Raw genomic sequence first — 25,373 nt, 5'->3', positions numbered from 1 at the left:
TGAAAAATTAAGATCTTTGAATTTTTAATAGATTCGATAGTTGTTACTTTTAAAAAAAAAATCATCAAGAATCAAACCTAAATGAAATTATCAAGTTCAAAATAAAATACGCTGAGATTATTTTCTTGGAAAACTTTATTGTATAACATTAAAGACCTTAAATTACAATGTTAGTAAAAGATCACTTTGGATGATGAGAGATTAGTAAAAATTAACAAGATCATCCAATGGCAAAAAAGTGTGTATAAGAGTTGTACGTACAATTATCGAGTCTTTGAGGTTTGTAAGTTTAATGTGCCGCGCGCAATCACACAATTTATACAAAAAATAATCAGTTTCAACCATTTTTGGCAGTGAGAAATTTGAAATTTCACGCCGATCTTTTGGACCTGAATTTGGTTTTGACAAACTGGCCTAGCATGTTGACCGCCTTGATGGACTTCCTGGAGCTCAGGCGGTACCTGAGCAGCACAAAAGTGGCCAACCTGAGACCGACGAAGCTCAAAATTAGCAGTACCGCGTCCTGCCAGTATTGCACGTTCTCCATCCCCACCTACAACAAAGCGTAATTTCACAATTTTAATAGCCTGAATTAAAATAGAAGTTTCCACAAAAAAGGACTTAACATAAAAGTGGTTTGGGTAAATATAATCGAATCTTGGAGACGCTTAATACTTAAATATAAATCTTTTGTGGCAGGGTGAATATTACGATGCCTAAATCCTGAATTTGTCTTAATTAATAAATTAACTCTAAATGAATCTCACTATGAAAAAAATAATTATAATTTTTAACATAGATTCTACGGTTTCCAACAAAATCAATAAAAAATATTATCTCTTATAAAAGTGTAGCACAAAAAGTTCCCTCAAACAGTAAAAATTTCCTAAATCAAAATGTCCTGGTTTTTAAACTCGTATTACTTTAAAAGGTAAAGAGTAGGAAGGGTAAAAAGGTACTGACATGTCTGAGGAGGGCCTCCGGTTCCCTGAGGTGGCAGTAGTCGATGGGGCAGGGCAGCGACTTGCGGCCGAGTCGGTACATAGTGACGATGATGCCCTCGAGGCCGTAGCGCAGGTAGCTCAGGTTCATGCCGACCCTGATGAGGACCGGGATGTCCGCCGACCCTGAGCCCATGCCGTAGCAGGAGAGCAGCATCAGCGGCACCGACAGCACCGGCCCCATGAACATCCCATTCTGAAAAACCGAAGCAACCTTCAGAATTAAGGGTTCAAAAAGAAAAGGTCAAACAACGCACCACAATGCCCAGGGTGGAGCCGATGGTGAGGCCGAGGCTCTCCGACACCAGCGACACCATCAGGCACATGAACAGGAACTGCGTCAGTCGCAGCGCCTCCATGGGCTGCCCTGACAGGTAATACACCATCGTCGCATACATCGTGCCCAGGAATATCTGTAAAATAAATATTTTCAAAATCACTAAAAACAGCTCAGCAACCATTCAAAAGCAATACAAGTTTTAAAACTATTCATATTATTTAGTAAAAGCATTTTGTTTATTGAAAAAAAATATTTGCTTTTCATTTTTTAGCATTAAAATAATAATATATACTAAACAGTTAAAAAAAATCATAATAAAGTTCATGTTGATTTCTAAATAAAAAAACTTGAAATTAATTAAAAATAAATAAAGGACTAAAATAAAAAACTCCACCTGGCATAGAATAAATACAAAATTTGAGAAAAATTTACTTGCAGATGAATTTCATACGAGGACGCGCTAAAACTGCCGATCGAAATACAACATGGGTCGATAATTTTTTCAATGATAACCACTTGTCCATAGGTCACCCCATGTGGTTAAAAAAAATCCCAAAAATTTTTTCGAATTTTTAGAATTATTTTTAAAAAAACTCAAAATTTGAGTTTTTAATTTTTCTATGAGATATAAAAACTTCTAAACAACTTTTCTAGACTAATTTTGCAACGCCCGACAACTTTTCAATGCTGACAAAACGTGTACAAACACGTTTAAGGTCACTTTCAGACAAATTTTGACTTTGACTGAAATTTTCGAAATGAACGCCCCCTTGGAATTATTTGCAGGTATAGGGAAAAATGTAGCCCATCTAATTTTGAATCGATATGGTGATTTCCAGAAATATATTATTTTTTGTTTTTCTTTTATTAAAAGGTGAATGAATAAAAACGTTAGATTTTGGGTTTCCTAGTGAGTATTGAAATCTCGGAATTTGCTTCAATCGTCCGATTAATTCTCGCGCTAAGAATTTACTTTGAAATATAACTTTTCTAGACGTATTTTTAGTTTTCCAACAATTTTTCAATAGTAACCAAACGTGTACATACACGTTCAAGGCCATTTTTAGACAAATTTTGATTTTAACTGAAATTTTCATAATGAACGCCCCCTCCGAATTTTTTGGTGGTATAGGAAAAATTGTAGCCCATCTAATTTTAAATCGGTATGGTAATTTTCAAATGTATATTATTTCTTGTTAAAATTATTTTAAAATTAAAGTAAACCAACTCCGACCATGAGCGTATTTTCAGCGCTTGAAACGCACAAAACCTAATGTTTTTATTTGTTCGCCTTTTAATTAAAGATAAACAAAAAATAACATATTTTTGAAAATCATCATATCGATTTAAAATTAGATGGGCTACATTTTTCCCTATACCTGCAAATAAATCCAAGGGGGCGTTCATTTCGAAAATTTCAGTCAAAGTCAAAATTTATCTGAAAGTGACCTTAAACGTGTTTGTACACGTTTGGTCAGCATTGAAAAGTTGTCGGGCGTTGCAAAATTAGTCTAGAAAAGTTGTTTAGAAGTTTTTATCTCTCATAGAAAAATTAAAAACTCAAATTTTGAGTTTTTTGAAAAAAAATTCTAAAAGTTCGAAAAAATTTTTGGGATTTTTTTTAACCACATGGGGTTACCTATGGACAAGTGGTTATCATTGAAAAAATTATCGACCCATGTTGTATTTCGATCGTCAGTTTTAGCGCGTCCTCGTATGAAATTCATCTGCACAGCAATTGCTGTAAATTTGTTTGTTCAATGTGGACATTGATTAAAAAATTTTGGATACATAAAAAAAGTGAATTAATTTACTCAAATTTTTGACCCTGGAATCTTCTAAATGGTTTTTACTAGACGTATTTTAAGTTGGGCTTTTTCTTAATTTGCAAGTATAGATTTGAATACCTGCAACGGAAGGTGGGAAATGGTGTAGGCGGCGTAGTAGGCGCCCAGGCTGTACCACCGGTTGAAGTACTCCCGCTTCAGGATTTTCACGTCGATTGGAACTGCGATTTCAATTAAATTTCCTTATTTTCACAGAAAAAAAAATTAAAACTCTCACATTGCAGAAGGACGGGCATCATGGGGATGTAGAGGAAGAAAATGATGCAAGTGTAGCAGAAGCCAAAGTTGAACATGGTCTTGGAGCCGTCGTTGCCCATGTCGTAGAACATGCCCCCGATGATGATGCCCAGGGCCAGGTGGAGGCTCAGCTTCAGGGTCAGGTGGCTCTGCCGAAAAAGTCTCAGGTTTTCCAAATTTACAAAAATAAATGAAGGAAAAGAGACTCACCGAGTCGCGCCACACCTGCAGCAGCATCCTGGAGAGCAGCACCCTGAACTGGTCCCACCCTGACAGGGCGAACCCAAAGTCCTGCTTCAGAAGGGTGCCGTCCTGCATAGGTAGTTCGCAAAACTCTACAACCTGCTGATCCTCCGACGATCCTAGATTTAAATATTTTTATTCCGAGAGTTGAAATTAAATATCAAGGTGGAGGAAATTAATTTATGGATGGGAAAAGGGAAAAATAGTTGATCACATTAAACTAAAAAATTAGAATATTTAAAAAAATGACGCATCACCAACATGAAAAAAAATCGTCTATTTTGATTATAAATTCTCAACTAAATTCACCAAATTTCAGACAAATGGCCTGATCAAAATAAAAATCACGAAAAAGAACATGAAACGCAATATTTTCAAAAAAAAATTTGAATTTTTACACTAAATATCAAATAAGTGAAATAAGCAATTAGGCACCTATTTCGAAAAAAAAACTATTTTTCCCATGTCTAATTAACTTACTGGAGGGAAGGGAAGAGTGTTGGTAGTTTGGGGTCCAACGTTGGCAGCGGCCATTCTCCACGGCGGCCACCATGCGCTCCACATGGTTTTCGCCGTACTCGCCGCACGCCGCCTCCAGAGCTGCAAACCAAAAGTTTAAATTTTAAGACGATCATTTTCATTATTTTTATTGCAAATTATTTCATAAATTTGGCTAACATTCGAAAACAGCAGGTCTATGTTTGCAAAATAAAAAGCACCTACATTTATTAAAAACTCTGCAACAACCTCTACTCAAAAACACCTAAATTTAATCTAAAGGAGCTGAAAAATTCTCATTGAAATAAAAAATTTCATTTCTTAACATTTATATTTTTTAATACTTTCAAAATTGAAATTATTATTGTTTAACTATTTGGACTCTATAAAATTGGAATTGTTTCATTAAAAATGCTCATAAACAAGGCCCATTGAGAAAAGAAAATACTTATTTTTGCCCATGGATGTGGGTTTTGGCTTTTTATTAAACAATAATTTAGTTGTGATTGAAATTAATTTGATTAAAATATAAGATAAAAGTGGAAGGGCAGATGTTTCGATTGTAATTTAGAACTTGTGAATTGGAGATATTTTTATGTGAGTCGCAAATTAAATTTTAGCAACATTTTAGACCGTTAGAAAGTGCACAAAGAGCGGCGTGACTGGCAATCGCCGGGAGATACTTTGCCGACAAAAGAGCCGAAAGTCATTGACCGGGGGGCCTTTTATTGTCAACTCACAAAACCTCTTTCAAATACTCAAATGAATTATTTAAGAGAAATGCACGCGACCTCAATGCAGCTTTTCACCTTGAAACTCCTAGAGACTCTATCAAGTGCATTTCGACGCAGCACCAGAAGATTGTCAATCTCATCCACAAAAACCAAAAAACTCTAACAAAAAATATTTCTGTTTGTAAAATACTCAATTTAATGTAAAGTAGTTTTGACCATAATTTTTGTTTGTTTTTAGATGTTTAATTTTGAATAATTACCAAAGTCTGCGGGGTTGTAAGTTTTGGGGCAGCTGAGGGCGCAGGAGGCGTGGAGGAAGGGGATGACCTGGGTGGCGGCGCCTTGGAAGACGCACTGGCCCTCGGCCACGACGTACACGTTGTCGATCATGTGGAAGAGGCGCGCGCTGGGCGTGTGGATGACGCACACCACCGTCCGCCCGCCCGCCGCCAGCGCCTTCAGCAGAGACAAGCACTGCGCGCTCGACAGGTCGTCCAAACCCCTAATCATAAAAAAAAATTATAATTAAATTGCAGCGATTGCGTAAAATTTCACTTAAAACGCAAAAAAAATTCATCATTTAAATATTAATTTTGATTGTATTTTTTTTTTTAATTTATGACAATATTATGGAGTTTACCAATGAGAGAAAATGGAAGATTTATTTATTTTTGAATTTTCTTTTTGCTAATGTCACCTTAGAAATTTGGAAATACAGAGAATTTACGATAAAAAAATAAATTTTTAAAAGGGGCCTTTTTAGCAGATCAAAGAAGATTTGAAAAACGTGAGAATAGAATTTAGAAAAACATCAAATTTTATGAAGATTTATATTTCCAGATTCAAGTTTACAATTTTTAGTTTCGAATCGTTTCAAACTAAAAAAAATCTAATTGTTTGCAAATAAAAATCCAATCAAAAAACACTCCAGAAATATATTTAATTTGAATTGATTGTTTTTACTCACGTGGTTGGTTCGTCGAGGAACATGACTGGGGGGTTGTTGATGAGTTCGAGGGCGATGCTAAGGCGTTTGCGTTCGCCGCCGGACAGTTTCTCGGTGCGCGTGTTCTTGGCCCTGGTGAGCCGCAGCAGCTCGAGGATCTCGTCGACGGTGGCCTGGCGCTGGCGCGGCTCGAGGCGCAGGCCCAGCTTGAGCTGCGAGGCTGCGTGCATGGCCTCGTCGACGCTCAGGTGCGGCTGCAGAAGGTCCTCCTGCATGATGTACCGCGAGATGCGCCGGAACAGACGCATCTCGCGCGGACGCCCGTTCACGCAAATCGTCCCGCTCGCGTTCTCACACCTGCCATGTTCAAGAACGCATAATTATTTTCCACAAAAATAATTATATATTATTTAAACATTAAATTAAATTAAGTTGAGCCAGTCATTGAGACTCATTGAAATTATTTTGCAACTTAATTTGGGCGACATAGTGAACTTTCAAACATTTAAAACTTTCTTATGATATCTCCTTGGGAAAAAGCATCGTCCAAATTAATTAATGTGATCTAACTTCAGCAGGAGCCCCTCCTTTTCGGTTTGAAGGAATTTGTATCAATTAATTTGGAATATTGTTTTGGTAAATTCTAAAATAAACTAGTGATGTTTTTCCACAGTTCTGTTCTCTCAAATTAACTTGATTTATATGTCACATCTCATTTGAGAGACTTCATAATGTTTCCCTTCCAAAATTAATTATTTTTGTAAATTTATATCTATAAAAAAATCGCCAAATTTATCGGTTTTTTCTTTTTGCTAAAATTTACTCCCCCACCCTTTGAAAAGCCTAATATTTGAATTTTAAAATTGGAAACAGGAAATCTTTTGTTGCTGCGTATCATACGAGTTACTCTTCGGAATTACTTTCCCACAAGATTTCTCTCTCTGTGTGCGTTTGTTCATATTTTCTGTTGTTGAACAACACGTTTATGTGTGTGTAAGTAACTGGGCGCGAACGACCTCGGCCGGCAGCGAAGATAATCGTCTTATTTATAGAAAATCTCGAGACAATTATAATAAATATAAATACGCTCCGCGTCGAGGTTCGCGCCGGTGCAGGACGCGCGGAAATTGGGCCTTTGCAATAATTCATCACTCGCATAATTTCCGCCTCTTTGGCCTTTCACAATTCTCTGCTCAACACTCTTGCAAAAAAAAAATTGAAAATAGAGGAAAATGACGGTGGTACTTTTCCACCAAGAGGGGTGGATGCGCACGTGAGAAGGCAATTTGCTTCATGAAAATGCGCAAGAGCGATTTTGCTGGAAAAAGAAGCTAGGCTCGATTAAACCGGTTATCCTTGCCCTTGAGTGTCACACAATTTAATATGTTCTCCAGCACAGAGCGGCGGCGAACAACTCTCACAATTAAAACCTCAATCGGGGTTTTTTCCTCTGCTAATTATTTCTAATGTGTCACTTTTTATCCTAGAAAAGGCAAAGAATGCTTGGTTCGAATTTTTTAAACCAGTTTTTGGGCGTTTTTCCGAGTTCAAGCAACTCGACCGCGTTTGACAATTATCGCACCGGGCAAAAAAAAAGATAGTCATGGCCGCGCCAAAACTGGTTCCGAGCCAAACCAACTACTTTTAATAATGATAGAGCAATAAAACCAATCGTTATTATTTCACACCTCTTGTTCTTTCAACTTTTTAAGTGAAGAGCTAATTGAAAAAAAATGGTTCACAATGGAAATACCGTGACGTAGGTCGTGATTCAATTTTTTTTTATATTAATCCTGACCTTGACATTTTTGGTCACCGGTTGATTCCTTGAGACCCTCTTATGTAGGTTAGGGTTAGCTTGACCAAAAATTTATAATCTTCACTTGAACTTCATTCAAGCTTGAACTGTACCCATACATTTTATCCAGTTAAATCAAGTTTATTATCCTGATTTTTTTATTTTTGAGAATCAAGTTTTATTTTTATTCTTTTGTGGCCGGATTTTAACTTCTTAACCCTTATTTTGAACAGAGGAACAAATTTTTTGCAGACTTTATAAATCAATCAAATATTTTAATTTATCTTCAAATTTTTTATTCCAATTAAAATTATTATTATTGTTGTTTAGTTCCGAATTAGTATAAAATATTAATCTTTAGTCTAGTTCCTAATAAGAACAGATAGAAAATTAACTTCGTCTCCTCAAATCAGCTTTGGGTACAACTTTTTTTTAAATTTATTTGCTTTTGAATGAAAATAATTTTTGAAATTCAACATAAATTGCTTCAATTGTGGTTAGAAATCGATGTATTTATGCAAAACTTTATCAATTTAAAGCTAAAAAATGTTAAATTTGAAAGTTATACATGATAAAATTTATAGCTCTCCAATAATTTGAGACTCACTTGTATCCTGCGAGCAGATTGAGCAGGGTGCTTTTTCCTGCGCCCGACGGTCCCAGAATGCACGTCAGCTCGCCAGACTTGAAGAGCCCGTTGATGTTTCTCAAAATCGTCTTTGGACCTGCAACAAATGTCAAGTGGTGAAAATAATTTCCACACTCTCGAATGAGACAAGTGGAAAAGGTCTTTGGGTTCTTCCCAGAGGAGCTCTTTCGAATCAACTCTTTTTTTTGCTCAAGCGGATGCGGAGAGAGAGAAACAATGTGCTGCCTCACCGCCAGCAAGGGTGCTTCAGACACACCAAAATTATCAATTCTTTAATTCAGGGTCACTTTCAGTTGCACAAATCACCGTAATGAGTGTGCGACTTTTTCACTTACATTCAATTGTTTCATATATATTATGTAACCAAGAGCTAACAAAATTCGCTGTTTGTAGTTTTAAAATTAACTAAGTTTTTCAAAATTCCTTAAAGGTCATAGGTAGGGAAATTTTTTGTATCAAATTCAGCATTTCGACGTTATTGAAGGTGAAAATTTGAAAATATCTTGCACTTTTTTCAGAGATATTTGTAAAAAAATCACTGTGAAAATAATTGAAATTCAGTTTCTTTTAATTTAGGTAAAAATAAAAGTGAAATGATTTATTATGAAGAAAAAACTTCTTAATTTCTTAATTTTTATTTTTAGAAATCATTATTTTTAAGCTCAATTGATATAAAATGAATGTTCCTCAGTGGGTCCCTATTTTCAGGAGGGGAATTCGTAAATGAATTTTTTATAAAATCTATTTCCTAGATTCTTATTTTTTTTATAATATATAGGATTGAATATCATTGTTTGTCCTGATTTGATGATTATATATTAATACCAAGTCTACTTCCACCAACCACAAAACGAAAATCTCGCTCGCATTGCAGATCTCGGAAGTTGGTCAGATGACAGCAGAGGTCTTTGGAATTTACCTTTGTAAGGGCACACGTGATGAACAATATATTTATAATAGTATTTGCTATTTTTTTTTTCATTCTCACTTCGGAACAACCTTGGCTGTGCGAAACTAGTTTGAACGCCAACGAACGGGTGTTCCGAAACCAAAACGGACAATCCTTGAGTCTCAATAAGTTGATATATTATTTGCACTACTAATCGAGCAAAAAATGTAATTAGGAAGTAATTTATATTTTTATTTCAAAATCATTTAATAATCTCTTTCTAAATTCTAACCATGAAGCGTCGTAAATTTTTGCAAATATAAAGGGATATTTATTTGGGAATAAATTATGTCCAGGAGTTATATGGGCGGTGCTTATGTCAGTCAAGCAATCCAGCGTGACATACAATATTTTTATGTGACTAAAGAAATACATCGTTTTTATTTTGATCTGAATTTAATCACTAAAAACCACCTGTGCCGGCTTTTAGGAACAAAAATAATTCATTTTTTACTATATTCAGACTTCTTTATGATTCCTTTTTATCTAATTCACATTTTTTCCGCAAATTTTTATCGCTCGTAAGTCGTATGCCTTATCAACTTATAAAATTAGTAACAACATTAATTTGAACTTGAAATATTTAGTAATTGTAGAACTTGAAATTAGCGGAGTGAAGCAATTAGGTTTGGTTCGTTCCGCTCGCTCTCCTCCAGTTTTGCTTGTCACGATCTTTTCTTTTTTGCACACGAAAGCAGGTGTGGGTAATTAAGGGAGTTGGAAAAGAGCAACAATGACAATCGCTTGCAAAGTGCCGGTCATAGCGCAATGACGCTGCAAACGGATCCGCCGAATTTGGCGCGGCCGAATTTTCTCCTCCAAGGCCCCTCTCGCGTTGAGAAGTATTTGTCCATCATGCTTCACTTTATTTTCCTCAAGTTTCAATTAACACACTTCCTCCGCAAAACAAAACATTAACATAATTTGTGCTTGTTAAATTAAAAATTACTTCAATTTTCAATCTCAAAAATGGTCCTGTGCAAGAATTGTTTAGAAATTTAATTCAACTTTGAATAGTGAAATTACCGATCAAAGGAAAATTGTAATTTGTTTATAAAATTCCATCCCTTCATCAAGGAAGAAGGTAAAATTTCTTAAAATTTTAATCTCGATTTTTCAAAAGTAGATGAACTTCAAATCAAATTTGCTCATCATTTTATAAGTTCGTCTACATTTTGCGGGAGAAATTTGAAAATTTGGAATATTTACAATAAAAAATAAGTATGTTTAATTGTTTTTCAATTTATATTAATTTCAAATTTTATAAATTGTTGTAAATTTTAAATCATTTACAAATCATTTTCAAACTATGCCTTGGACACTGATATTTTGATATTGCAATAAGAAATTTTGGTCTACAAACCATTTATTTTGAGTTGTTGTTTAGCAAGTAACAAACTTTTGACATGATTGATTTTGCGAAACATCAACAACAAAAAGGTTCATTTGTGCAAATTTTGTTGAAATCGCGATGAATGAAAGGAAGCATAAATTGAAACCAGATTTCTCTTCAACTCACTTACGGGAAAAAGTTAATATATTTGGCTCCACCTCTGAATTATGATCAAATTTTGCGTTGACACAATGACGTTTGGCACTCTCTGAAAATTATATTCCTAGAAGAAAATTCGACGAACGTGTCGAGCATTGAAATCTCGAACAAAGGATTTCGCAAGACACCCACTTGAATAAAAACGGTGACTTGCGTTTCTCAATTTTCTCCTCGCGCGCGGCCTTTCCACAAATTTTCCTCCCAAGAATATCAGCTGAAAAAAAAATTATAGATGACTTTGCTCGCAACGCCGTTCTCCGTGAAAAAAAGTGGAGTTGCGTCAGTTGCAGAACTTTTTTCGTAGAGCAACTCTTTTAATGGAAGCAAATATTTGCTCACCAATAGAAGAAAAAGAAATTCCGTCGAGCGCTCGGCAAACATGGGGCGTCAAAGTGATTCTCGTCCTAACAAGCGCGACTTTAATTAGTTTTGTTTGAGATAAGACAAAAAAAATCGAGTGTCAATTTTCTAGGCAAACAGGGTTTTAAGTGTGAAAAATGTCCAAATAGTCATAAAAAAGACTAAAAATTACAGAATGGCAAACAGGTTTTTTATTAAACTGGTTTAAAGTCTCAAAAATCCAAATTTTTGCTATAAAAAAACACTTAATTACTTATAATAACACAAATCTAGTTACTTTGATACACTTTGATATTGACAAAAACCAAGTGTGAATTTGAAAGAAGGAGTTATTTCATTTACTATCATTTTTTCGCAACAATTTTTTTTTAATTAAATTTGTTATTTTGACTTCAATTCCTTATTATCCTTGACAATATTCAAAACGAATAACTTTTAAGTATAATTATTTAAAATAAATTTTAATGATTCATTCTGTTGAAAGGAACAAGGTTTAAAAATGATCACGCGATATTTTCGCTGCTCTCTTATAATTGTTGACGATCACTGACCACAATTTTCACGCCGTTTCCTGCGGCGACGCCAAATTTCCTCCTCCAAAAAGTCGCCGCTTTTAAAACCCACGAGCCAATAAATTCTCTCACGCCTTGAAATGTGGCCGAGAAAAAAAAACAGGTGTCAAATGATATAATTGCAAGTCAACAATCGCACAAGTGAAACTTGGAAATTGGCGAAAATTATTGCAAGGAGAAATTGAACTGGAAGGAGTCGCATTTAAATTACAATGAAATCTTGACAAATTATGTTGCGAAGTAAAATAAGCAAGATATGTTATTAATTTGTGACATTTTTGTTCAATTTCAACAAATTTTTAAATTAATAAAACAAAATTGAAAGTTTCTCTGCCAATTTTAAGGAAAAATCACCTGTTTTAAAGTTTTCATTTGTAAACGTTTGTGTTGAGAAGAAGATTTAGAAAGGGTGGGACAAAATCTGTCTTGACAGCAAGAAATCGGTTTTGTATTATGCTGAACTAATTTTCTTTTCACGCCGTTGTGCTCTTTTGTGCATCTGCCACTTGAGATGCACCACTAGCCACCGGGAAAGAAAAGCTTTTGAAAAGTCGGTCACTGCATGCGACTTTTCTGCGTTCAAAACGAGCCACCGAATCAAGCATCTGCCGTTCAATTCGAATCTAGGTTGAGGCACTTTATGATTTTTGTTTAATTAATTTCCAAGCTGCCGAGAGAAGACAAGTTGAAACATGTCACACTCTCTAATGAGAGAAGAGAAGCGACATGCGATTAAATAGCTGCTTATAATAATAATAATTGATCAGACGATCACTCTGCACCACAATATCTTAATCTACAAAAAATTAATTCCCAAATCTAAATTTTTTTTAATTATTCAAGTCGCCTAAATTTATTAACCATCTCATTAGAAAATGACAGGAGTTTCACTTTCTGTCCCTCGTCATGTAAAACTTCCTAAAATAAAATTTGACTCCAAAATTCAAATTTTGTAGTGCTTTTAGTCGGAAAGGCGAATCACCCCCATTTTCAAAGGGTGAAAATGTTTCAATGACAATTGTCAAATTCGTCCAATAAAATTGTCCACCATTAACATTCAGGAATAATAATTTAAATTTTATAAATTTTTGTCTGTGTGGATTTTAAATATTTCATTGATTCAAAATTTAATTTTCGTTTGATTGTTGCACACACTGGTTAATCAGATCAATTTTACCAAAAGGCAAAGACCAAATTTTCAGTTTTTTTTTTTTGCATTTTTGTTTCACCCCGTCTGCCAAATTATAGCAATTTTTGAGAAAACTGAGAGTGTTTCCGCGATAATTAAGGAGGTTTTTCGCTCTCAATTAAAAATTCAAGTCTTGTTTTGGTTGCAAATTCGCGGGCGAGGGAGCAGGAAGAGGCGCACGCGAGCAATTACACTGCACGGAGTCACGAACTGGTTTCGCCAAACATTCCCATAATAAAAATACACCACACTCATGCTCCTCAATTTCAAGTTTAGCACTGAAGCCGAGAAGGAAAAATCTAAAATTATTCAAATTATTTGAATATCTTGTTTGAAAATAAGAATTGGACATAAAATGTTATAATGTCCATTTGCGGAATTTATAAGAATAAATAAATATGTTTAAATTTTCATATTAAAATTAAAAATAAGATTTTAAATTAAATAAGTAACCGTCAAAGTTTTAAATGAGATTTGATACAATTAAATCTTTTTACTTTTTATGTTATTAAAAAAAAAATCAGCCTCAAATGATTTTATTGTCAATTTGCCTTTAATTGAGAGAGGAAAAAATGTGAATTTGGACTGACCGTAGCCGTCCTGGTGGACGGTGTAGTTGAGGTCGGAGAACTCGATGGTGACCGGCATGAGAGGGGTCAGCTGGCTGAGGGTCTTGGCGGCCATGTTTGGCAATTGGCGGCCTTCCTAGCTCTTTTATCTCGGATTTATCGCTCACTCGGGTCGGCGGCCGTCCGCTCTGCCCGCGAGTCGATAAACAACTAAAGCGCGACTACCCGTGCCGCCGCCGCCGCCACTCATCCCGTGCATGACGTCACCGTGAATGAGACTCGGAGCAAAAGAGAACTCGATCGATCCATTCTCGGAAAGTTACGAATTTTTTAAATTCACTCTCCACGACCTTCGGCAAAAACATTCAAGCAAATTGGCAAACAAGGAAAGAAATTTTTTTGCAAGAACTGAAAAAAATTTACGTAAAGAGGAAAATTTTGCTAACAAAAAAATTTGAGAAAAATTGCAACGTTTCTTTTTAAAATTGAGTTCACGTTTATTCAAATTTGATACTCTCCAATAAGATGCTGTTGGTTAATTTTAGAATTTTGTTCCACGTTGCAATACTTTTTTTTAATTATTGTAATTTTTTTTTTAAATATCAATTAGTGGAAAATTTGACTAACAATAAGGAATACCAAAAAGGATTTTCTTCCGTGTGTGCAAATTATATTTGCAAGCGCGAGCGCGACCTTGACAGTGCAATCTACAAATAAACTCGTTTTTCTTTCCGAGCCGCCGTGCCGTGCATTATTATTTTCAACTCGGTCTTATTTTCTTACCAGAATAGATGAATTTTTTCGCGCAAACAGGTTTTTCTCTCCGCGCTGATGTCTGCGTCCCTTGTGTTTTGATGATGCGAATTTGATTACCTGTCTCAAGTTAAAAAAAAAATAGGGTTTCTTATTGTACTGCCATTAATGAAATGAGAGACAAAAAGCATCAGCAAGTCCAAGTGAATGTTTTGCATATTTATTTTTGTAAACGAAAAAGTCAATTGATTAATTCAAAAATTTTGATATAAAATTTGTTAAAGGCGTAAAAGTCGGTTTTAGATTTTATTTGTCTAATTGCAATTTTATTTATATTTTATGCAAAAGATTCATTTTTCTCTGAATCTTAAAAAATATTTATCACACATGATTATGCACCAGCAAATAATTTCTTCAGAAATTGGCTGGACTTACAAGGAAATAAAACAAATAATTATCTTTCTCTTAGTTAGAAAAATACATTTACCGGAAGTCTATTTTACAAACGAATTTGATTTTTAAAAATGAATATAATAAATTAATCCAATAATATTTTTACTTTTAAATTCGGATTAAAAAAGGGTAAATTTACATTTTAATAAAAATCAAGCGTAAATGAAGAAGTCTCTAAGCCCAATAATCAATAAATATTCACATTTCACGTTTAGAGAGAAAAAAGTACAATTGAATAGTATTTAATTATTGTGGCTAACTTAACAGTTCAAGTTGTAATATTAAAAATCATTTAAAAAAAGCAACAATTATCAATTGTTTGTTGAATAGAAAGACCATTTCATTCGATTTCTTCACAGATTTACTTGAGCAGAACAAATTCCGAATTTGTGACGGAAGAAATTTCTATTTTTCGTTACGAAAGAGTTGAAGAGATTACGCGGGAGAGAAGGAGAGGAAAAGTGAATCAAGGCCCATGAAAAGAAAAAAGAGCAGAGTTGCTTTGTGTTCGGAACACAATAATATTCGTCGATTACCCAGCACATTTTTCACACTGCAACAATAATTGCATTCTTCCCTCGGCCTTGGATACAAATTTCTCATTTTCGGTCTTTAATGCACGATTGCGAAATTCCGATTCCTGTCCAAAATATTCGGCGAGGGTTTCCGATTTGCATGACAATGCAGCCTCGTCCGAGCGTGATTTGCAGCTTATTTCGTGACCTCTCATGCATGCTCGCCGCTGCAATTTCGCGGTGACTTGAATATTAAACGAGGCAGGTCGCGACCCGGCCGGCCGCGATTATTGCTTTTGATTTGGATCAAAAGTCTCGCTGCGACTCTGTCGAAGGTCTTTGGCGTGGTTTTGGCAAAAAACGCGGATTCTTGTTTTGAGACAAGAAGTGCAATTATTCAGTAATGATGGGAGAATTTGGCAAAAGTTCTCGCGGAACAAAACAGGATCAGCCAAATTTCACAACAATAAGCCGCACAAAACCAAGGTCGGACAAAGTCCATTTGTCCAATTGCTTATAACAAAAAGGTATTATCATTTATTTGAATTTTACCATTGAAAATAACAAAATTTGTTTTGCAAAATTTGGGTAATTTTTCTAAAATAATGGAATAAAAACAAACTTCATTGGAAATTGATCTAAAGTTAATTCAAACCCACTCTCCGAACTTGTGGAATTCATTGTGAATGCCACTTTTTGATACCGGGAAAAATGTTTATTGAATTAGAATTTTCTTGAACTGAAAGAGGATGCAATTGTGTTATAGAATATTGTAAACTGATTCCAAATATCATTTTAAACTGTTACGGTTTTCATTGTTAACTAACGGTAAATAGTGTTGTTGCAACTTGCAAGCGAGTTTGGCAATAAAAAGAGTATTACGGTTGTTATTCTTGGTGCATGATTTCGTTTTACAATAGAACAGAGAGAAATGAAGTGGACGGAACGAACAGCATCTGTTGTGTATTCTCTCGCCTTGCTTCACAACTCGCTGCGGTGCTAATTTCCGAAATGAATCAGCGTGACAAATGATTAGAAAAAAAAATGTGATTCACGCGCCGCTGGGCGACAAACTGCACAACAGATGCGGGTGGTCACGCTGCAGAAATAATGAAAAGTAGTTCAAGTGGGAAACTTATTTATTTTTATTACAATAACAAGTAAAATTCGTGAACAGGAAAAAAACGGGCACACAATTTGTGTTACTTCATTTATAGTTGAAAGGGAAATACAGACTGAGATTTATTTCTACAAATAAATATCACATGAAATAATATAACAAAGTAAAAACCTGATTGTGGTGAATCAGAAGAGCAGCCCCGGTTTTAGTCGAGAGAGCAGAAATCGCATTTTTTTATCACAATATTTAATATAGCAAAAATATTTTTATTTAAAAAAAGGATAATCAACGGTTGCTCTTGAGCTTCCAGCGCAGGAAGAGGAAGGCGGCGACCCTGAGGATGACGAAAATGACGACGAGGGCGATGATGTCAAGACGATAGTCGGCGTCCACCATGTCCAGCTCCTCGAGGGTCGTCTCAGGCTTCTTGAAGTGGCAGTGCATTTGGCTGCACTTCAGCTTTTCGCGTCCGAACGCGTACGTCGCCAGGGCGGTGCCTTCAAAGCCGTACCTGATGTAGCTCAGGTACGTGATCCACCGCAGGTAAATCGGGATCGCGTCGAAACTCACAAAGAAGCCGGAAAACAGCAGGAACGGCACCGACATCACTGGCGCCAGGAAAACGCCGTTCTGACAACAAATCGAGAACAAAATGTCAAAAATTTTTAAAGAACAAAATTCAAGAATTGAAAAAGTTTCTTGCTTTTTGAAAAATAAATTGATGACAAAATAGGTCAAGGTCACCGTGAGATTTAATGTTGATGAATAAAGGGATTGAGGAATCTAATTCGTTGAATTAATTTCTGCACCAAAAAACTTAAATTGACTTTACATTAAGTGTGACGTATCACCGGAAAGGTCAGGTCACAAGCAATCGATTGGTGACCATAAACAAGTTGGTTGTCGTTTCAAAATTTGAGAATAATGGAGAATTTAAATTGCTAAAAAAAGTTTACCCTCTAAACTTTTAAATTCTGTAGCTATTATGTTTGGCAAACCATTATTCTCATCAAAAGTGAGTTTTAAAAACTTTGGGTGGAAAAATAATTGTTCCATTAAATTTTATAAATTAAAAAATTTACATAGACATTTTCACATGAAAAATCTTTTTAATACCGTTTAAAACCTTTCGCAGAAAACATAAATGAGATTGATTGGAAATTAAATAAATTTATTTGGATTTAATTCATTTTTTAGCACTGACCTGAACATTCATGGCGGCGCCAACGACGAGACCGATGCTCTGGGCCACGAAGGAAATCATAAGGCAGGCGGCCAAAAACATGCCAAAGCGGAACCACTCGTACGGCTGCGACGTGCAGTAGTAAACGATACTGACGTACAGCACGCAGAAGATCGCCTTGGAAATACAAAATTTTATTTTTTTAAATTATTTTATTTGGTTGGAAATTCACCTGGAAGGGAATGTCCGAAATAGTGATGGCCAAATAGTAAGAGCGCAAGGAGTACCAGCGGTTGAAGTTTTCCTTCAGCAAGACTGGCATCTCGAGCGGGACTGAAGAAAAAATAAGTTATTTTGGTGAAAGGGGTGCGGATTGTTTAAAACTGACAAGAGAGGATGGTGACGGTCATTGAGGTGTACATGAGGAAAAGCATGTTGAAGAAGAGGAATCCCAGGTTGCTGAGCACCTTGGAGCCTTCGTTGCCGATGTCGTAGTAAAGCGCGCCAATCAGGAAACCCACCAGGATGTGCGCGAACAGACGCAGGTACATCAGGGTCTGCCACAAATTAAAGGGGTTCAAAGGTTGGTAATGAAATTTTCGCGTAATGTATTATTTGAAAGCTCTTTGAAAGCTGATTTCATTGATGTGCTGGAAATGGGATTTGGACTAAAATTGGCGGGGCTGTGTCGGTTTTTGTCCTGGCGGCCATCTTGAATAAAATGGTGACTTCAAACTCACAATTGTACCTCAAAAGTACTGATGTAACATATCTTTGAACTTGTCTTTTTCAGATCTATGCAAATAAAATTGAAAAAACTTGACTCACCCAATCACGTCGGCTGAAGAGGAAGGCCCTCTGCAGGATGATCCAAAACTGGTGCCACTCGGAAGTTTCGTAACGCTTGCCCACGTTCTTGGTGTCCACGCTGGGCTCGAGCAGGGACGAAGTCACCGTAAGCCCCCCATTCTCCTCCCGCTGCACCACAACCTGGAGATTCGCAGTCAAATCTGAACAAAATTTGGAAATTTACTTAAAAGAAATTCAAATTTTAGGAATTCAAATCCTACTTGAGTCCTTGGAGACGTAGTTGGTGGTGGTCTTGGCGAAGTTCTTGTCACCATTTTTCATCGCAACCACCTGATTGTTGTCCTTGACCTCGGGCCACGGTTTGCCCTCGCGGATGTCGTGCTTGCCGTTGCCGATGGCCGCCACCAGGGCGCTCACGTTGTTCTCCCCGTACTCCCCACAAGACACCTCAATTACTACAAAAGACTTGGTTTTAATGCGCAATTCAATCAAACAAATTTATAAAAACAGTTCAGTAATTTCTCTGTGGCAATGGAAATTTATTAAAAATGCATATAACAAAAAAAAAAAAAAATTGGCTCCACCAGGTCACGGATTTCCATGTATAATTAAATTAGATTTTTGAGTGCGATTTTCACCAAATTTAACACAACTTGCATAAACTTTTTTTTATTATAAAATTATAAAAATGGCTGTTGTTGCAGACTTTAAATAATATTTTGACTTACTATAGGAGGCTGGGTTGTGGTAGCTGGGGCACTCGAGGCCCCTGGAGGAGAGCCACGGCACAAGTTGGCTTGTGTTGCCCTGGTAGATGCACTGGCCCTCGGCCAGGGTGTACAGCTGGTCGAACATCTCGAAGAGTCGGGCGCTCGGCTGATGGATGGTGCAGACAATGGTGCGGCCGCCCCTGCTCAGGTCCTTCAGCAGTTTGATGCACTGGTAGCATGATGAGCTGTCTAGACCGCTAGGAATTCACAACAGAAAAAAGCACAAATTTTTATTTGGTAAATTTTTTTTTTTTTTTTATTGTTTATCCCTCTTGGGAAAGGCACCAGCGGTAGCAGACAGGCTGCTAAATCGCAAGGGCCGATAACTCGGATTCTCCCCTTTCGGGGCCGATAACACGGTGACCTTGCGACCCACTGGGCCAGGGAGAAGGGAGTGTAGGATGGGTTTGTATGTTGGGAATTTGAAGGATGAGGAAGGTGAGCGGCTGCGGCCTATGAATGGGAACTATGCCGGCATTCGCCTGGAATGTCTGATGGAAACCGCAGAAAACACCAGACAGCATAGCCGAAATTGCAGACGAAATGCCTGCAATTCCTCCCGAATCTGCCTGTCGCAGTGATTAATGCACCTCCTATGATTTTCTGTAGTCCTGTGAACTAGCCGGTCAGAATCAGAACTTTTTCAAGCCCTGACCCTAGCCAGGATAGAACCCAAGGCCTCCAGACTATCAGCCAAGCGCACTAACCACTGTGCCACACAGTCGGTTATGAAAATAAAATAAATGTTTTTTTATTTGATATAAATCTTCAAATTGGTTCTATTTTATTTTTATATGTTTAGTTCATCTTTAATATAAATTTAAAATTTTAACAATTGGCAATTTAAAAGAAAAATCTGTCATAATTTATAAATATCTTTTTTGTCTAAATATAAAGATAAAAAGTGGTTCTTTTTTTCACTAAAATCAAACAACGTTTTGTTGAGCAACGTTTTTCTTTGGCAAACACAAATTAAACAAAGGATATCGAGTGCCGGTTTTATTGCGCGCTGTCGATCACAAGATCACCACTCACTCGGTAGCAACAAGCGCTGCTTGCTCAAGCTAGAGAGACCGCGTGACGTCACCGCAGCTGCATTACATTATGTGTTATTTATTGTGCGGCCGTTTCTCGTCGAGCGACGCACTTGATGTATTTCCAAAGTGCGATAAAACTCACTGACTAACGCTCGAGTACAGGAATAATTATATTTAAAATGAAAAGGGAAAACTGACCTGGTGGGCTCGTCGAAAAACATGACGGGCGGGTTGTTGATGAGCTCGAGTGCGATGCTGAGGCGCTTTTTCTGCCCCCCGGACAAGTTTGAGGTCATCGTGTGCTCGTGTTCCAGCAAACTCAGCGTCTCCAAAATGTCCCTGATCTGCAAAAAAACAAAATTATGCTGATTTTTAATCTGTGCAAAAAAATTGTTCCAAAATAAGGTGAAATTGAAATTTACTTGGAAAATTCGTTTTTTTTTTTATAAAAAAAAATCCAATGAACAAACTTATTGGAATTATTTTATTGTTTTATAATTTTAGGAAGTAAAATTCTAGAATTATGGCAAAAAGCACTTGTTTACTTTTCATAAATTTCAATCATAAAACAAAATTTCGTGTAATCAGTTTCTTTCCCTCCTAATAAGTATTTAAAATTAATCTGTTTTCTCAAAATATTTGCTATTAAAATATTTTGTTTGTGGTTTTCTTAGTAGCTTTAAAAAAAGGTGGAAAATACTAATAGCATATTTTGAATGTAAATTTCACTGGAAATAAATAAATGATGATCAAAGTTCACAACAAAATTGTAACAAAATTCTTACATTACATTTCTTTCAAATTGAAACACTTTCATCTGGGCAATTTTAGAATAAATCAATCTGTCGTAAAAGTCATTAGAGCTACTTGTGTTAAATCATCCAACAAGAGATCTGCAGCGTTAGTAGGTCAAGAGCCGTGTCGAGCATAAAAAAACAATCAAATGCGCGCTTTGTGTCAATTAAAGAGAAACTTCGACAATTGCTCAGCACTTTGAATTCAAGTGGGAGTTTCGGGCAAGAAAAAAAATCGAATGCACTCACAATGCCAGGCTTGTCCCGATAGTCCTTGCTGAGTTTGAGGCTGGCGGCGAGACGCATCGCCTCCTGCACCGTCAGGTTGGCGTGCAGTTGGTTGTCCTGCATGATGTAGCAAGACTGCTTCCGAAAGTGGCTCAGGTTCCGCTCAGCCCCGTTCACAGTAATCGACCCTGACATCCCTGTCGTCCTGACAAAAAAAAAGTAAAAAAAAAAAAAAAATCAGAAATTTAAAATATTTAATTTCAATCACTTTAAAATCTTGACAAGAATTGATAATATAATTTTTTAGCTCTTCTGAAGTGTTTTAGAAAAGGTGCAATATCGAAATTTTCATTATCTCCAAAAATAAAAAGATTTGCTTTTTTCTATCTTAATAATTTGGTATCAGATTGTCTAATAAAAGAACCATATAAATTTTAAAGTTTGCTTAAAAAATCTCATTAATGATAGATATCTCTGTAATTTAATTCATTTTGATAAAAAAAATGTGGAATTTATTTATAATTTTAATTGACAACTGATAAAAGAAACAATTTGACAAAAATTTCAGAACTTTAAATAAGATTTTTTTACTAATTTCCTTGAAAATTAATTAACTTTGAATTTTCCATAAATCTGAAAGAATCTTCCATTTCAAATCTCAACCTTGAGCATCGTGGCATTTATAATTGAAATTAAAGTTGCATGCTTCGAGTGCATGCGCTCGTATATTGTTAGCCTTGGAGTCAAAAGTCTAGAGGGCGATTACAAAAGTGACGCTGCGCGATAATCAGCGCGGCTCCAAAGGTCTCGAGATCTTCTTATCAAAATTCCACATGCACTGATTGAATTAAAAAAAAAAATCAAATTGAAAATAGAAAAAGAGCTCTCACTTGTAGCCGGTGAGGATGTTGAGCAGCGACGACTTTCCGGCGCCCGACGGACCCATGATGGCCGTCAGCTCGCGCGGACGGATCAATCCGCTCACAGACTTCAAAATGGTTTTCCGACCTGAAGACAAAAATAACCAAGAAATTAAATGATGAAAATTAATATTCATTTCATTGTTAGAAAATCTATGAAATAAAATAAGGATTTAATTAATACAAAAAGAAAATACTTAAATAATTATTGATTTTACAAAAAAAAAAGACGAAAATAGTTGAATTAAACTTTCATATTTTTCTTTAAATGTAATAAATATGCCAAATTTTAAATAATAAGATTAATAAAGAAACAAATTTAATAAAACTTTTCTTCGTGTCATGAGCAGATTTTTTACCTTTACTCCTGCCCTCGGAGACTCTGTAGGTGAGTTCGGAAAAGGCGAGCTCGACCGGCGGCCGCTGCGGCAGGTTGGCCATTTTTGTCTGCGACGAATTGGCCGCCGGCTGGATCATGGCCGCGGCGCCCGCCGACGCCAGGATCGGCGCCATCTCCACCTTCACCCCCTCCTCAAACCTTCAAAAACAAAATTCACAATCCAATTTAACTTCCAATTTTTTTTTTTCAGTAAAATATAAAAACGATTGATTTGTAAATGTGAAGTCCACAATTTTTTTTTTCTTAATGTGAGTTTTCAATAAAACCAAGTGTAATATTAAGTAATAAAAAATTAATTCGAAGGAAAAGGTGTAATTTTTTAGAGATAAAAAATTTCATATTTATGTAATTGGACTTTATCCAGATGTGGGTCTAAAAATCCTGACCGGATAATTAATTTTAATTTGCAAACGAGTCAAACCAGTTGTAATAAATTTATGCTGCGTCTCTACATTAATTTGTCCTTGGACTAAAAATTTAACAACGACACGCGTCTTTCATAGAATTCATTATTTTTCAATTTAAACATTTTACCGCTGCAAAAAAAAATAACTCTAATAACTTTGAAGTTTTCTCATAAACAAAATCTAACAACGGCCTAAACAAATTCAATTATTTCTTCTTAAATTGCTAAGATTTTAAAACTACTTGTAAGAAGTTTGCAGGAAGAGAGATTGAAGACGCTAGAAAAGGTCTTGAAGAATTAATCATCGAGCCAACAAGGAAGCCTTTCAAGGTTTGCGCCTCTTTTCAATCAACGACAGAGATCGTTACATTTTTATTTTGCAGAAAGTATAGTTTAGGTGCAAGTGTGGAAAGAAGATCACGCAGTTCAAGTGAGAACTTTGGACTTTGGTTTTTCTGATCGTTTGGGGTCACTTCGTCATTCAATTGATTGTTTTTCTCTAAAGTGACGCAAATTCGGAGCAGAAAAAAAATAAAAAAAAAAATAATAAAATAAAAAACAATCAGAGCAAAGGATTCTTTTCTTAGCAATTATCATTTTTAAAATTAAATATTGTTAAATTTAAATGAAAAAAAAAAATGAAATTTGAATTCGCGAATATTAATTCATAAATATCTTCCAAAATATCTGACAATATTTTTTTTAATTATTTCATAAAAATAGTTAAATTAATATCTGATTTTGTTGAGGCTCAATTTCAAGTTGGTCTCGCTGCTGGAGAAAAAAAAATGCAAATCATTGCGGCTCTTTTCCTAGCTGGCGCACCAAAGCAAACATCGAACATTTTGCCAGAATGAAAAAAAATTAATCTCTCCTTTATTTATTTCCGCTCGGCGGAATTTTATTCGCTAAAAGTTCTTGATGCTCAGCCCTGGCCCAAAGCAACAAGCAGAAAAAAACACAAAGTGGCGAACACCAAGGTCACGCAACTCGACCTGGCTTTTTCGCAATATCGACTTCTTCCTCAACGTCCCTCCTTTTTTTCCCTCGCGCGGTGTTGCGAGTCCAATTTGCCATCGATCATTTCAACCCTCCGAGGGTCCAAGGAATTATGCAGTTTTTTTGTTTTCATTCGATGCAAATTAATCTCATTATACGGAAGTGAAAACAAACCTGAGGTTGTTGTTGAGAATCGAAACGCTCATGATTCTGCACGTTCAGGGACTCTGCGCTGGTTCCTCTCGCGGGTCAGTCGTTGACCTCGCGCGGATGACTCTGGACACCTCGGACACACGCACCGTCTGTCGGAATCGGACACCTGCCTCACCGTCCTCCTCTCGACATGTCACTGCGCACCAAGAAAAAGGCCCCGCATGGAAACGCAGCTCGCGGGCCCCCCACCACTCGATGTCTCGATCCTGAGCCCGAGTCGCCTCGATTCGCGCCCTTTTTTCTCCAATTCAACGCACTGTCGGACGGAAAATTTAATCACTCCAAGATTTTAAGCCTTCTCGTTTGATTTTGGCTATCAAATATGGAAATTTAGGGGTGGCAGTGGAAAAATTGCGAGGGCGATTCGCGATTCGGGCCGGCGAAATCGATATAGAATTTTTCACATCCCACGCCTTTGGTCGGAGCTGCGCATGCGCCCGGCAAAACGAAAGCGAATCGCGAATTTTGATGCCGTTTGGCGGCAAAAGGCCGTCGTAGTTCCACTTTTTACCACTAGGTGCCTCATTGCTTAGAATATTAATTAATCAGGAAAGAAAACTTTTTCCAAAATTTTCACTAATTTCAAATTATCCCCACCACATTAAAATTGGCTCAAATATGAGAAGTGCAACCGAGATCATGGGGAATTGATAGAGGTCAAGGTATCCATCGGATTTGCTCTGCTCAAGCAAAGATTGAATTAATTAAGCAATGATTTGTTTAAGGTTTCCACACCACCAGATTCAGAGTGGATTCAAAATTTTAGAAGTCACAAAGTATCAAATGGATCATTTGGGGAAGGAATTTTATTTGAAAAAATTTAATTTAAAGAGTGGCCCTGCCACTTTTCTATTGCTTTTAATTCCATTTTGTTTGAGTTTACCAAGTTTTTTTCATCAAGCCAATTTCCTACATTTCCGTAGAGGACAGTGTGGTTCATTCCAGCCGCCACCTGGCTGCAGATGTCATTTCAGAAATTATATTTCAGCAGTTCTGCCAGTCTTGATATTTTTAGGAGCCACCAGAACCAGAACAGCACCAGAAAACAACCCTGTTTTAGGTTTTCTATTGAGTTTAGGGAGCATATTTTTGATCTGCTGGCATCCCAGTATAATAGAAATTTCAATAGAAATAACTAGAATTCATTATAAAATCTGACGCTAATTTTTCTCGCGCCAACTCTAACAAAGAAAAAAAAGGAAGAAATTCTCCCTTTTTAACTCGTTCTTTAAAAATAAAGGCGATGACGCAACCCGCGTGGCACGGCAGTTCTGCTGATTGCATACATGCCACTTTTGGTAATATATTTTTTTAAATCAAATTACGCTAACCGTAATTTTTCCCTTTT

At 36.3% G+C, this 25,373-nt stretch overlaps 2 protein-coding genes across 2 annotated transcripts; both read right to left on the bottom strand.

Moving 5' to 3' along the window:
• Positions 1–117: 117 nt before the first annotated feature.
• LOC132196900 (ATP-binding cassette sub-family G member 1-like) lies at positions 118–13,620 on the bottom strand. Its single transcript, XM_059619838.1, has 11 exons — positions 13,446–13,620; positions 8,192–8,309; positions 5,808–6,143; positions 5,101–5,342; positions 4,089–4,208; positions 3,576–3,727; positions 3,346–3,514; positions 3,189–3,289; positions 1,259–1,414; positions 964–1,197; positions 118–553 (listed from the first exon to the last, which is right to left on the bottom strand). The coding sequence occupies exons 1-11, from the start codon at positions 13,537–13,539 to the stop codon at positions 371–373; spliced, it is 1,905 nt and encodes a 634-aa protein (XP_059475821.1). The 5' UTR covers positions 13,540–13,620; the 3' UTR covers positions 118–370.
• A 2,646-nt stretch (positions 13,621–16,266) lies between these two features.
• On the bottom strand, positions 16,267–24,174 carry LOC132197259 (ATP-binding cassette sub-family G member 4). Its single transcript, XM_059620423.1, has 12 exons — positions 23,987–24,174; positions 22,367–22,545; positions 21,978–22,095; positions 21,109–21,292; positions 20,264–20,409; positions 18,987–19,225; positions 18,519–18,713; positions 18,277–18,458; positions 17,837–18,005; positions 17,681–17,781; positions 17,470–17,625; positions 16,267–16,895 (listed from the first exon to the last, which is right to left on the bottom strand). Exons 1-12 carry the CDS (start codon positions 24,016–24,018, stop codon positions 16,551–16,553), a joined length of 2,046 nt encoding a protein of 681 aa, XP_059476406.1. The 5' UTR covers positions 24,019–24,174; the 3' UTR covers positions 16,267–16,550.
• Between the last annotated feature and the right edge of the window lie 1,199 nt (positions 24,175–25,373).

Source organism: Neocloeon triangulifer, unplaced genomic scaffold (genome assembly GCF_031216515.1).
Source record: "Neocloeon triangulifer isolate White Clay Creek 2 clone unplaced genomic scaffold, ASM3121651v1 ptg000012l, whole genome shotgun sequence".
Classification (NCBI taxonomy): domain Eukaryota; kingdom Metazoa; phylum Arthropoda; class Insecta; order Ephemeroptera; family Baetidae; genus Neocloeon; species Neocloeon triangulifer.
Note: the sequence above shows the minus strand (reverse complement) of the source record. Positions and strands in the feature narration are given on the sequence as shown.

What these genes read in the sequence shown, in the direction of transcription:
- LOC132196900 (XM_059619838.1), bottom strand. Translation starts at nt 13,539, where the DNA reads ATGGCCGCCAAGACCCTCAGCCAGCTGACCCCTCTCATGCCGGTCACC. An exon ending in TGCAGGTGTGGCGCGACTCG is followed by an intron (nt 3,515 to 3,575) that starts GTGAGTCTCTTT and finishes CTTTTTCGGCAG; the next exon opens with AGCCACCTGACCCTGAAGCT. An exon ending in GATGCCCGTCCTTCTGCAAT is followed by an intron (nt 3,290 to 3,345) that starts GTGAGAGTTTTA and finishes TTGAAATCGCAG; the next exon opens with TTCCAATCGACGTGAAAATC.
- LOC132197259 (XM_059620423.1), bottom strand. Translation starts at nt 24,018, where the DNA reads ATGAGCGTTTCGATTCTCAACAACAACCTCAG. An exon ending in ATCGGGACAAGCCTGGCATT is followed by an intron (nt 20,410 to 21,108) that starts GTGAGTGCATTC and finishes GTTTTTTTGCAG; the next exon opens with ATCAGGGACATTTTGGAGAC. An exon ending in TTTTTCGACGAGCCCACCAG is followed by an intron (nt 19,226 to 20,263) that starts GTCAGTTTTCCC and finishes GTGAATTCCTAG; the next exon opens with CGGTCTAGACAGCTCATCAT.